Source organism: Manacus vitellinus, unplaced genomic scaffold (genome assembly GCF_001715985.3).
Source record: "Manacus vitellinus isolate BGI_N305 unplaced genomic scaffold, ASM171598v3 scaffold_30_pilon, whole genome shotgun sequence".
NCBI lineage: Eukaryota > Metazoa > Chordata > Aves > Passeriformes > Pipridae > Manacus > Manacus vitellinus.
Genome location: NW_021940291.1, coordinates 7,621,456 through 7,635,921, shown reverse-complemented (window position 1 = coordinate 7,635,921; position 14,466 = coordinate 7,621,456). Strand labels below are relative to the sequence as shown.

At 41.6% G+C, this 14,466-nt stretch overlaps 1 protein-coding gene across 2 annotated transcripts in view; it reads right to left on the bottom strand.

Moving 5' to 3' along the window:
• The window catches only part of MICAL2 (microtubule associated monooxygenase, calponin and LIM domain containing 2), a 146,954-nt gene that overhangs the window by 39,585 nt on the left and 92,903 nt on the right, over positions 1-14,466 (bottom strand). Inside the window, exons 25-29 of one of the 2 annotated variants that reach the window (XM_018076038.3) lie at positions 13,406-13,592; positions 12,319-12,407; positions 11,887-11,986; positions 8,919-8,976; positions 7,375-7,598 (exon numbers count right to left, since the gene is read on the bottom strand). In XM_018076038.3, coding sequence (XP_017931527.1) covers positions 8,936-8,976; positions 11,887-11,986; positions 12,319-12,407; positions 13,406-13,592 — 417 coding nt within the window. In that variant the 3' untranslated portion in view covers positions 7,375-7,598; positions 8,919-8,935. Of the gene's footprint in view, positions 1-7,374; positions 7,599-8,918; positions 8,977-11,886; positions 11,987-12,318; positions 12,408-13,405; positions 13,593-14,466 lie in introns of those variants that run through there. The other variant, XM_018076037.3, reaches the window with a different exon arrangement.

Sequence of the window (14,466 nt, the reverse complement as noted above, 5' to 3'; positions counted from 1 at the left end):
GAGGTCCCCAACAGCACCCCTCCTGCAGTTTTTAAAAGACCTTTCCCTTCATCTCTCTGGAGATGCTCTCCCTGGTTGAGCCCTTCAGGAAGCTCACAGCTTTGAGACAGCATCATACTAACTAAAATTCAGTACGGTTCTTCCGCTCACAGAAAGATCATTGCAACCCTGATTCTCTCAATGACAGGCTTGTAAAATTCACATGCTTACACTGGAGCACCCAGTGATGATCCACCTTAACCTAAAAAGCATTTTTGCCTTTTTAATCTTTTTTTAAATAACTTTTCATATACCAGCAATCCTCAGTGGTCTGGATGCATTTCAGCATCTAACAGGGCCTTCATGCAGCACCACTCTTCTGCAAAGGCTCTGTACCAAGGAATATGGCAGTGAGACCTTGTGTCCCCACAGTGGGGAGAGCCAAAGTCATCCCAAAGCCCAGAAACAAGAATGAAGAAGTCTCTGGGCATGTGGGATCAGGGACTTGGGGATCTCAAGAGGTTTTGCTAATACCTTGGTTCACCTTCCTCGTGTACAGGGGCAAAGCTGACAGTCCAGCACAGCAGGGGAGTGGTCTTTCCTGTCTGTAATGTGCTGCATATTAAAGACATGAGCTATGTGAATATTCTTACAGCCCTGAAAGCTTGCAATTACTTTTGCAAGCAATTACTCACTCCTGGAGTGAGCTTAAGACAGTTTATATCCATGGAATATGGGGCTGTTTTGGCTCAAGCCAAGCAGGACCAGCACAGCTGGAGAAACCCCTTGCTGTGTCATGAACCCTTCATACATCGCAGGGTGTCACTGCCAGTCTCTGTCTTGAGTGAGGGAAGGTTTTTCAGGGGGCATTGAGCTGCAAAGACCCAAATCCAGGTCTGATGTCTCATGGTATTGACACCACCGTGCACTGCCCAGCATGGCTGGGCCATGCCAGCTCTGCTAGACTGCTCTGCCAAATATCTCCAGCACAGGTTTATGAAAACTCAAACCTCAGAGCTGTTTACTGCCCCTCCACAACTAACAAACTGCTAAATGCCATCTACCCACAGGCAAGCTCCCTCTGCTAATGCAAAACAGACAAATGCATCATTGCATCCCTCCTCCTGGTCCCAGAGACTCTGCCAACACACCAGACCAATTTAATGAGGGAAAGGTGCCGAGTTACACGCTGGTGTCTCACACGCACCATGCTAATTCAGCATGGCAGAGAGAAGCACTGACACCTATCTCTCTGTTATGCCACGCTTGCAGGTGCAATAACAATGGGTTTTGCTTAGCTGGTGAAAACACCATGGTCCCAAGGCAGTCCCTGGCACGGGCCCCTTTCCCTGCCCAGAGCAGCATCCCACTGCACACGTGGCAAAGGAGAGGCCCTTTCCAAAGGGGCTTAGTGTCCACCCACCTGGGGCTTTGGAGACAGCTCTCAACACCTTCTATGATTACCATTTGTAAGGCATTGATTGCTCCAGCATCTGAGAGCCCCCACCAGGGCCAACACACAGACACGAGCAGGAGATGTTATTCATCCTGGCGAGTCCTGCTTGTCAAGGCAGCCTGACTCTCTGTATGGGCTGCTGCTGCTCCTGAGTCATCTGCCAAACCAGCATCAGGCAAATCACACTACTGTGACCTGGCAAGGAGATGACAAGGGCTTGGGAACCAGCCAAATTTGGGCAGAGCCAAGCACCCGCTGGGGCAGCTGGACCGGGTCAGCCATTTCCCCCCCACCTCAGGCAAAGCACGTGCTGCCCACAATGGCACAAAGCCACAACTCTGCCAAAAAACCTCCTCCTCCCCACGGGGAGCGCTGGGCCAAGCAGCTCGGACACCAGCTGACTCAGGGCAGCTGTGTTTGATCAGCTTTGCTCAGGGGTGGTTGCTCTCCACGTGCCTCTGGCTTGCATGGACAAAAATGGTCAAAGACACTCCACTGCACAATCTCCAACCAAACTTGCTGCAGCCACTTCCCCATCAAATCAATGCTGCGGGGCCATGAGCAGCCAGAAGCATCCGTGTTTCTCCCCCTCCTCCCCTTTAGCTGGTTTTAAGTCATTTTTAAGTCATTTAAGTCATTTTTAAGCAAGGTACAGTGAGAGCTCCTGTGGGATTTCTTGGCCAAAGCGAGTCAGACCAAACAGGAGTACCACACAAGAGGAAAGGGGGACTGAACTACACTGAGTTAACCAGAGTTTAAAAACTAATACAAACCCAGAGAACATCCCTGAAGGCAGATGAAAAACAGAAACAGTCAGGAAACAACAAATTTTAAAATTGTATCAACCTTTCTGCTTTGGGCCACAACACACTGGGGTCCAGAAAACACCTCCAAGAGCATCCTGATCTGCCCACACCATACACAAGGTCTGGTGGCTGACCAGGTAGAGACCCTCCCAGCTGGGTCCTCAGAGGAGATAAGAAACTATTCATACTTGCTTCTGGCAGTGACAGGGGACCCTGCCACAACTGCCCTGCCCCAAGCCCCACACCTGCTCTGCAACTATGAAAAGGCAGAGAAGAAATGATGGGATGTGAGCCTTGTTTGGGGAGTGGGCAGGAAGAACAAAACATACTAGAATTAGGTGTCTGAACCTCCAGTCAGGATGTGGTATTTTGGCACCTCTGGCACACCTCCATTCTTGTGACTCCCTGACAGCTGTGAAAGCAGGAACAGTACTTACCCGAAACTGCCCCAACCATTCAGGACTGGCAAAAGGCTTTTTGGTCCTTAGGTGAAAAGCACCACCAAAATCCAGAGTGCTGTTCCGGTTAGCAGGAGGTGGGTGCCAGGCTGGCACGGGGTTCACTTTCCCCACTGTGCAGCTGGTCCAACACAACAGTGCCCCCTGTAAAGACTCCAGCCTAACTTGCATCCTGCTTTCCTGGCTGGCAATCCCAAGGCTCTTGGCCTGCCATTAAACTCTGTCACCTCATAACTCATTCACAGGATAAGTGGACTCTGCCTGGCCTTGTATGGAGCTGCTGACTAAGACAACGACAGGAGTGAGCAGTCCTAAAGTGGAATTACTCACAAACGTGGGCAGCTCTGATGGTGAAAGCAAACACCAGTTGGCATCAAAAACTGACATTAAGAAATTCAGTCAGCACACCACAAATTGATTTGTAGCACACCCAGCACGCTTCACTGCCTGACTTCTTACTGTGCCATAAACCAAAAAAAATAATCTGAGTCTAGCTGACAATACAGCAGTGCTTTAAGAAAGCTGTGGGGACAGAAGGAAGGTGTCTTAACACCACTGCTGTGCAAGCACAGCTGAAACAAACCCAGTGAGCTCAGGGGTGAGATCCAGGGCAGAAAGGACTCACCAGGGAAGCACAGCCCACATGGGACTGGGACAGGGAATGGGGAAACACCCCCAGCTTGGTTAGACCTTGGTGTTGCTGCAATACAGTGATCACCAGCCCACACTGAAGTGAAACCCAAGCTCAAACCTGTTGGAGCTTCAGCTGTGTCCTGTAACCTGAGCTCAAAAAAGGCAGCATTGCAGCACTGCCTGTGTCAGAGTTTGAAACTGAAGCCATCCCATTGAGGTATTTCACAGATCTGCCTTAGGAAGCTATAAAGCTTCCAGCAGCATTCCCAAACTGATGTCCAGTCCAAACTTGGACTTTTCATCACACCTGAGATACCACCAGGCAGGTTTTTGAAAAAAGTCCTTAAAAAAGGATTCCTGTAAAAGGTACGATGGCTGACATTTCACAATTTCAGTTCTTGCCACATTTCTCCTGCTTTTTCCTCATGCTTGTTTCATATTTATAACAGAAGTAATTTTCACTTTATCATGACTGACAAGTGGCAAAGAATAAAGGTGCCTGACACTCCCATTATCCATGGGGTGCCATGCAGCTCCCCATGGCAGCAGGACCACACCCCCTGCCTGGTTTCCAACTCCAGTGCCTACAAATGCATTCCTGTTGCCCCTTCTCCATCCAGGGCCCTGTGATGGGCTCCTCCACAGACCATTCCTCCTATTCCCACGATAAACAGACATTTCTGAATTCAGGTATGAAAAATAACCAGGGAATTTGAAGCTGTCAAAGCAAGACCGAGTCCCCCCCAACTTCTGAATGCATCCATGGGGATGGTGCACATTAACATGCTAACACAAACTAAGCAAAAATTAATAGAGAGATAGGGAAAAAAGCAACTCAGTGGAATCCTACTAGATATACTTGAATATATATCTCCAGGAAAAATTGATTCTCAAATAAAACCTGCTATGACAACACACTATAAAGAGTAAACACACATTTTATCAGAGCAATCTGTGTTAGTCTGGTATATTAAGGCACGTATTAATTGTGAATTTGGAGTGCAGCAACAACAGTTTCAGTTTCCAGAGTGATCAGTGTCTGTCAAAATAGTATTTTTGGACACAAACTCAAAGGACCAAAAATGTTAAAACAAAAATGTGAATAAATGAATAAATGCTTAAAGAGCAAATTCAATACTATAGCAACATGCAAACTTCTTCATAATTTCACATTTCAAAAAAACATTTCAGAAATTCCATCCATTTCAAACAAGTTTGGAGCCCACCACCTGATGAGACAAGGTCAAAGCCTTCCTTCTTTTTAGGTGAACACAGTTCATGGAGAAAAGGAAAGAGACTTGGGGAAATATTTACATGATTAATATGTATACTTGGATCAACCATTAATACATAATGTGTTCTGAGCTCCAGTGACGTGATCTTTCATGCAAAAACAAATCAAGTCATCTACAAACATGTCATGTCTTCAAAAACATAAGTATTAATTCAGAATTCAGTGCATTTCAAAACTCTTTGTTTTGATTGGAACGAGAGGAATGAGTGAGCCAGAAGTGAATTAAAGCTCATTATAGTAACTAATTGCCATAATGTTGTGGAAAAATGCAGACCATAGTCCTTGCTTGAGGTTGGAAGACAAACAGAAGCAACTTTCACTGGCATTTTACAGCTGTAGTAATTTAGAAGAAACTAAGAGGAACAGAACTCTTCTTGGTAGAGGTAATGAAAGGCTGGTGTTTGAATTTGAGCAATTTTAAGAAGTTGTGTCTGTACTCTTCTTTTCAAATCAAGCACATTTAAAACCTACAAGATCTTTTTCATTACAAAGCATTAGCATAATTATAGTAAAGGCAGGTTACCTTTACTGAATCCTGACATGTTTGATTTTCATTAACAGGCATCTAGGCAGCTGATGCTGCCTGGCTTTGAGAATGAAAGGTTAGGCTGGCTTTTCAAAAAAAGAAATATAATAAAGAAAATACGCACGTCTCTGTACATATTTTCAATCCAAATGGCCCTCGTGGCAACAGACCAGTTTGAACCAGTATAAAGAAGAGGAAAGACAGAGCAGCTCTTGAGCCTGCCTGACATAGCAAATGCCACCTTTATCCTTCTCATGCTACAATGGCATCTATAACATCAGGTCCTAGAAAGCATTAACTATGTAAAGAGGCATTAGTATCATCTGCTCTAAAATCAGAGTTTTTGGAAGACACCCAGTTCTAGGGCAGCTCAAGACTGGAGTAGCAGTTTGTCTGCCTTTCAAATAATTCCAGCTATGCCAAGGGACAAAGCATTATGACTTTGGGTTGCACTTCTGACAGTACATGCTTGCTGGACACTGAGAGCACCCCAGCTTTTGGAGAGAGCTCCAGAGAAAAGCAGCAGGAAGATTGAAGTCTCCTGCTCACAGGGAGCTCTGCTCACACAGCCAAATGAGGACAGGAGTCCCAAACCACACTTGCTAAATTCACACAGAACTTAACCTGCTAGTCTCTCCTTTCAGAACCATTGCTGGTATTAAAACAGGGGATATTTTTTTTTTTTATGTAATAATTTTGACTGAGAGTGAGGGAACTAACACAGTTTTGCTTCCCTCATTTTGTTTGTTTTCTTTCTTTTGCATATACTGTGTCTTGCCTTGTCCATGAGTGTTCCAGGGCATGGACTGTTTACTGCAAGGTATATGCCTCTACCAATAGGATTTTATCCAGTGATTTGAATTTTTTGGTCTTCAGCATCACCATAAGAAACAAATCTGGACTCTACCATTACCCAGTTCCAAGCCATTGTACTGATGTTTTAGCAGGAATAAGTGAAACTTTATGAGAACAGCATGAACATCAGATGCCTCTCAAAGCTTCAGTGCCAAACAAATCATCACCTTCTGCAGACAAAAACCTCTTCTGATGTTCCTCTGCCACTGCCTCTGAGCCTGCTCTGAAACTGTCAGTTGTGCAAAGAGCAAAACTGAGTTTCACCCCAATTGCTTTGCCCATTGCAATTAAGGAAGTGCCAAGTATTGTCTTCAATGGTATTTGTTGCCCTATGTTTTCATTATGCAAACTTTCTACTGTGCATGGTGGCTTTTCCTTTGGCAGGGAGGACGTAATAGCTAATTGAGAATAACATTTGTTGTTCTTTGGCAATGTTGTCTTTAGCAACAATTTAAAAAAAATCATTTCTGTCATTCAAACAACCCCCATGAGGCTCAGTTTGAATGCATTAAAAAAAAATTTTAAGAAATCACACAATTCTTCCATTAAATTATTTGGACTATTCTCTCTGGGATTTGTTTTTTTCCTTGAAATACAAAGAAAGAGATGATAGCTTAAGAATTGCAGAGTAAGCAACAGAAAGAAAACCAAGGGGAGGAAGACTTAGGAAAGCTATTTGAAGAACCCACTGTTTAAAAACAATCACATCACCAGCTTTAAATACGAAAATTAAAATAGAGAAAATCCATGGCAGAGTAAAGGAAGGATAAATAAATAAACAAATAAATAAAACAAGGTCACTGTGAACAGGTAATAGGTCACCAGGAGCTGCAGCTTCCAGGGGTCCAGGAGATATCAGGAACTTGCAAATAGCACTCCAGAGTGAGCAGCAAAGATAAAGCTTTATCCAGAGTTATTACCTGCTTTTCCTGAACACAATATGAAACCCCAAACACATTAACTTACTGCCTTTATGACATATGTTAATATGTAACATAATAACATGAGGAAAGGTAACAGAAGTCAAAGAGAAGAGGACACAAGTGCCATTTGTGTATGCAACACAAGCAACCCCCATGCTCACCAACACCAGCTTATCATTGCCAGGAAGGATAAATCCCAACACCAGGCACCTTGGATCTGCAGCGATGGGATAACTTGTCAAGGACCTTGACGTATATCCCTTTCAAAAGGGACACAAATGCAATTACACCACCACAGTGAAACTCTCTGGCCTGTGGCTCAGGCCACAAGAAGGGTAACACCACAGCACCCACCAGAAGAGGAGTTTGCAAAACCAGCGTGAAGTCACTATTAAGTCTGTACCCAGGAAGTTTTTATATAAGGAAGAGATGAAACAAGGAGACTTATAAAGAACTACATTTATTTTTTGTTTACAGCAGATATCATAAATAAAGCTAAAACAATTTTCACCGTGTGCAAAATACAGAGTTTCCATGTGAAAATTTAAATACAGAATTAAAAACTATTTAATAAAAATATTCAGTTAAGATTATAAAGTAAAATAAAGACAGAAGGTTTAGGAGGAGAAGGACAGAATCCTCACTGGGCAGGAACAGCGAGGAAGACTCTGCAACAGAGAGTAAAAAACAGAGCAATAGGAAGTGGCTTGAAATGGCAGACCTTTATGTCACAACCTTCATATTAAAGCATGCTGAGCTTTGTAACAACAGACTGTAGCCCTGAAATACATAGGAAGTCACATCCCAGCCACCTGTGCAGGAAGTGACCCTTAAAATACAGAGAGGTTTCTGCATGGGCACAGCATGGGGACTGTCAGAGCCATCAAGTCATTTTAGGATACCCACACAAATAAATACTATCAGGTGAGTCACACAAACATACAGGTCAGTAGGATAAGGAGCACAGGGCTCTGACCCTGTGGCCCTTCCACATTCCTGGCTAAAGCGTGTGAAATGGGGACAATGGCAGGGGATGTTCAGCCCCTCCTGAAAATTACTCCTAAGATCAGTTCTTGAAGGCCCTTCCCTTTGAAAGGGATCCTCAGCAGGAACAGCTGAGTTACGACCACATCAGCCAGACCCTGTGCACTGGCTGGTCAGACTGAGCCCTTGGTCCTTGTTTGGATTCATTTCCCCTTCAAGATTGTCAACTTGTGATTACACAAACTGAAACGTATGTATTTCATTACGTAAAAATAATCACAGAAGTCTGTCATGGGGAGTAGTGTAGCAAGACAAATCCATCCATCAGAGTGCCAAAACGGGGCCCAGTTAATCAGTTAATAAAACAACTCAAACCAAAACAGTTTGGTTATATAAACTTGGCATGGTGATATTTCAGCCTGAGAACTGCATGCACACTTACTGCTATTATGCCTGTCTACAATGTCACTTGGGGTGGAAGACTGGAATTTGCATTGCTTTGGCTCCTTTTCCTTACAGAATCTTTTTATACCGTACTTTTCCAGTATGAGAGCAGAGAAGTGCTCAGACAGCACCACAGTGCTCAGATGCTGCTTGCTCATTCCACGTCTGAGCTCATGCCAGCCAGGAGAATCATCTGGGTAATCCCATCCTGACCTTATTTTAAATCTTTCCTTCAATTCTTTGAAAAAAATAAGGCTTTAACTAGTTCTTTCAAGAAGCTATTTACTTGCCTAACTTACCTTAAAGGCATAGGGAAGCATACATGCACAGACAGAGAGAAAAACATTCCCTACAAAGAGTGCAGACGCTGCCTTTTCTAGAACCATGAATTCAGCAACAGGTTAAATGATCATGCCAAAGCTCCATTAATATACCAGACACACACAGTTTGCTCCAAAAGTTTAAAAAAAAAAAAAAAAACAAACAAAATGCTGTCAAATGACAGTGTTAGTCACACAATTTTGGAACTGGCAAGCAGGAGAAAAAAAAAAATAAATCACCTGGGAGCAGAAAGGCTTCAGCCAGTGAGCGGGTGCAGCACCGGAATGTTGAATCGGACTAAAAGCAATGAGGGACATTGACAGAGAAGAGAGCAGGGAAGAAAACACAGGACTTAACTTGGTTATAGAGGAAAGCATCAGGAAGATTACATAGGTGCAAAGAAGAATTGGCCACAATGAAACTGCCCTTTTTTCATTGAATTATGAATGAGGACAAATAGGTATGAATATTACTAGCAGAATATTAAGATGAAGAAGTGAAAAAAAAAAATCTACCAATTAGACTGATAACAATAAAATAACCCTTACAATAGAATCACCTGCAAAATCCCAGTGGAATATGCAGTGTAATTAAGATTCCTCAGGAAAACATTTGCATTATGCAAGTTCCTGAATTCTACTGTGGAAATGTAGGGATTTTATTTCCCATTGTATAAATCTATACAAAACCAACAGAATATTTTAATTATTTTTTTTTAAATCTGATTTTTAAACTGTCTACTAGTAAGATTCATTTGCTTTAAGTTTATTGGCCAGAGATTTCCCAGTTTCTTAGTACATCACCATTTTCTGTAAGTTTACCATTATGCTCACTCTGCTGAAAAAGTAGAAAACTTCCTGTGGTAAACAGCAGGAGAAAACTTCAGGAAAAAGTGTTCCTGCTGTTGACAAACTGAAATTAAAATTGATGGCAACCCAAATTTTTCAAACTTTACCACTTAGCAGTTTGCTGTGCTGCAGGAGTAACATGACAAATCGCACTGCAGATTTTCTCCTTTTTAGGGTGAAACAATTACTACAATTAGCAAACAATTAAAAATAATACAGTGTTTCAAAGCAGGGGTTTCTAAAATGCAATTAAAAAAGGTACAGATAGATTTCTTTACATATATACAGATGCCCACCATGTTGCTATAATTATTGCTGTGTCCAGTCAATGTTCTAGCAAAGTTTGGCTGAATACATGTTTGAGCATTCATGGCAATTTATTTCAAAGGAATGCTACCATACATCTAAATGATTTTCTTCAAGCACTCTTCCAAGTTCTCTGCATATACTTAATTTTTTTCCAATAATACAAAACCACTCTGAAATGTGAAAGTCTTTATCCTCATAGTTTAAAGAAAGTCAAACTATCTAGAAGAAAAATCCAGTTTGTAATTTTTTTAAACAAAAGACACATTTCCTTTTAATACCTAAGAGGCAAAACAATTCAAATCATCTTTGCCCACTCATTATATTAAAAAAAAAAAAAAAATCAAACCTGCCAGCCCATGAGAAACAGTCATTTGAGACCATTGGAAGGGTCATCCTCAACTTCAGTACTAACTGAATGTGACAGTATTTCCTACTGTTTATGTCACATTCTTTTGGCTACAAATAAATACTACAGATGATTTTAATTTTAGGCTACACATATTGCCACGTTTATGTATTTACCTATTTCTTGGCCAACTCCTAAATTTAAACATGTAAGTATTTGAGAGGCAGGGAATATGCTTACCTCACTGGCTAACTAGGTTGAAAATAATCAGAATTGGTATGCCAGTGTGTCCTTGCTGTTAAATAGATTATTTAACCTGTCCACACACCTTCTGTCTAAGGTAGACCTCATTCAGAGACATCTGAAAGAAATTTACTTAGTGGCTGCCATTGGTTGTACACATTGAAATGAATTAAACACCCAGCTAAGATGTAATCTTAGAATACATTTATAGGCTTTTGTTGTTTGTTCTAAACTTGTGTTTTTAAGAAATTCCAACAGACACTGGGAGCAGTGCCTACCCAGAGGCACAACAGTAGATAGTTACAGATGAGGGCTCCATAAATTCATATTCCTCATATCGGCCACCTAATGAGGGAGCCTCGGTCTGAGGAATAAGTCAGGTCTAATTGCTCTACCAGTTCCTTCAACTTAGAAATTTCAATCAAGCCTTCACTCACCCAACATTTGCTCTTCAAATTTATTTAAAAACTTTAAATAAATTAGTAGAACAGATAATACCCACTATCAACAAAGGGGATCTATCACATGTAAGCAACGTAAAAGGCATGGCTAGGAGCAATGTGAATTATGTACATGGTTTTTCTCAAAACATATTCATGCAAGTTATAAACCTCATAACCCAGAGCAAAGGTGAAAGCAAGAAAAAAAAAAAGCTACGCGCCATATTCAGGTTTCAAAAGCCAGTCACTTGTCAGAAATATTCCCCAAACATCTGAAAGAACACATGTTCTTTCTTGGTCTAACTAAAAAAAAAAAAAAAGGAAAAAAAAAAGATAAAAGGAAGCAGGGGGGTTGGTAGGCAGGGAGAAAAATGGTTTCAAAATGTACCATCTTCCCAATGGTCTGATCACAGAATAAAACAGGGGGAAAAAAAAAAATCTACAAAATATCCTTCATCTGTCTCCATTTTCTGGAAATGTGTCTGGACACTGTCCTTCATGCTCTAACATACAGTACATTTTACGTTGAAAATTTTGATTGTGTACCTCGTTTACATCAGAAGGAATCCACCGTTCACTGAAGTCATGCGTTAAATTGCATGAAAAGTAAAAAAAAAAAAAGAAAACCAAACCAAACCAAAACTCCAATACCAACCCCCCCCCCCCAAGAAAACAGTCAGGCTGTTAATTTTGAAAATCTGAAAGGCACAACTGAGCAAGACACGTAGAAGAATTCAAACCCTACAGAATCTTTTCACCCATTCAAGCACGTTTTCAAGTGATAGCTCTGCTTCCCGGTACATGTGAGTAAGTACCTCTAGAAGAGCACAGAGGAGTGGCACACCAAGGCTCAAGAGTTCGTACAAGTAGGTATAGTTATATGCATTGTCCCTGAAATGAAGATTGGTAGCGTGCAGAAAACCATGCATCCAGTTAGACAGGCGTCTGGGAATGTCAAGCAGATCCCTTGTCACCCGCAGGGGCCAGCTTAGCGCGCCCCTAAAGAAGGAAGTCAGGATACCTGGGGACCTGTCCTCTGGACTGCTAGCAGCAGACAAAGTGCTTTCTGTGGTGGTCTCTGGGGGTTTAGGTTCCATTTTCTTCCATGCTTCTGCTGCCTCCTTACATAAAGCATTAAAAAAAAAAAAAAAAAAAAAGAGTTAAATACACTTCTAAAGTAAGTAGAGATTCTCCTAATGCCTTCAAGTCTTTATGCATATTTCCACGTCCAATTGATCTTAACTTTGCCTTGCAAAGGAAAAGCTAAATTCCATTAAGAAGCAGATTATAAATATGCCAAACTCACAGAACCAGGAGGTTTATATTTTAGCACCGATTTCACTACTTCTGCACATTAGGTAGAAAACATCCCCCCACACACACAGGTATTGAACCCTGCTCCAGATAAAACTGCCTCAACATTTCCTGCATGACCAATAGAATCAATACCCACCTTTCCTGGGATTGGCAATGTTGCTCTTCTCTTTCTGTGTTTTGTACTGATTTTGCAGTGTGTAAAATGAGGTTTACAGTAAAATTTACCTATAAGAGGGAAAAATAAATTTTTTGACATTACCTATATGTATATAGACTGAAAACTCACTGTTGCATGTATAAAAAAAAAAATAACGAATGGTTGGGCAGCAAAAGGAATGGGAAACTTGAACAGAGATTTGCACATTAGTTCAATAATACAAGGTCATTTATCTACCACTCGGGTATAAGATTAATAAATCACAAAAAAACCAAAATCTCATAAATACAAAGTCACAAACCAACACAAGATATTGAGCAAACCCAGAAATCAAATAATCAGCTAAAAAAAGTCTTTGCAGATACTCTGGATAGAGTATCTGACCTTGAATCTTTAACCCTTTCGCAGAAGGAGGTCAGGTTAATACTGAGATCTACTCAAATCATTTGGAAGTGCCAAGTTTGATAATTCCTCTCTAAACTGAAAAACAAAATAAAACCTCCCTGTCTCTGAACCCCAGGCTCTAGGTGAGACTGAGTACCCAAGAACTGAACGTCCTGTTCCACAGCAGCCTGGAATAAATTACACTGTGCTTGGCCAGTCCTACTGCTTTCAACTCCTGAGCCATAACATCTTAAAAGAAATAACCTATAGTCCCTCCATCCATGTAAATCTGCCACTATTATGGCTTATCCTTATAGATCACATTATTTAATGGCCAGTTATAAATGAGAGATAAGAATAACTCTGTATTGTTGGAGAAAAATCACCCTTTTCCTCCCCCCACCCCGACCTGTTATTGGACAAAGTGCATTTTGGTCACTCAACTCATTTTCCACTGAGGATTTCTTCATTTAAAGCTCAGGTCCATCATAACTCAATTCTTTTGAAAGACCAGGACTGCAAATACAAGGACCCAAACTCAAAGATCAGTATGGACACAAACTGAACATACTTGGCAGACCTCCTCCTGACCGACATACTGGGCCAGATCTTTTTCCCGAGGTCCATTAAAAGCATCAATACTCAGACATTTCAAAATATTCTTAAGTAGCTCCTATATTACCTTCTTCAACATCAAAGGCATAAATTCCTAACCGGAGTGTTGTAGAACATATTTCACACTTGAAGCACTCCCTGTGGAAGAAGTGGCCTTCTGCACTCAGCCGCTCCATCACATAGACCCGTTTTTTGCAGAAATAACAAATGTCACTCCCCCCAATAGACTGAGGAAATTCTTTTCGCAGAGAACCCTGTCAAAAGATAAAAACAGAAAAGCACATAAAGCCGTGGCACTACACCCAGATATAAATTCTTATTAAGGGGGCAGCTGAGTTCGCTGCTTGAAGTGTTACACAGTGCCCTCCACACACAATTACAACAAGAGTCGGTCAGCTTTTTATACTACTCGTTTGCTGCAATTCTCTAGGTTTATGCAGTAACTAATAAATCAGGCATCACAAGGACTTCAAGGGGTGACTTCTGTGCTGGACTTGCATCCAGTTTCCCTCTGGGACTTCACCAACATTTTGTGATTACTCAGGTACAAGAGCAGCATCATTCCCCCAGATGCTCACTTGTCACCCTGCACCACCCTGGCTCAGTGCAGGCTTCTTGGAAGAAGGGGAAGGCAGACCTGGCCATCCTGAAACAACTGACACACAGGTGGAGTCAAGAAAACAGATGTCCTGAAGACTAGTTCACACACACTCTAGAGGAGAATGTAATCTTTTTCTTTAAGGTCCAGGGAGAAAAGCTGACAGTCTTCGACCCTGGTGTCCGAACTACCACTCACATCTCTGCAGACATCTCCTCTCAGCCATGTTCCTCCTGAGACTACAGCCCAAGCTGGGGCTTAGTTTTAAAAAACTGATTTGTTTCCTACCACAGACCATTTTTTAACACGTTGGACTTTAAAACATGATCCATATTAACAGCTTAAAATATTTTGAAAGTTTTTGTTGAAATTAGGTTGGTAACGAATGTTCTCTAACTGCCACAAATCTCATCCTCTCTTGGATATACATGCAAAAGGTACAGAAAAATAAATTATAAATTGATTAGATGCTACCAAGGGCTTCCCTTTACTTAATAGAGGCAGGTATGAGGATGTTCATTATTGTATTA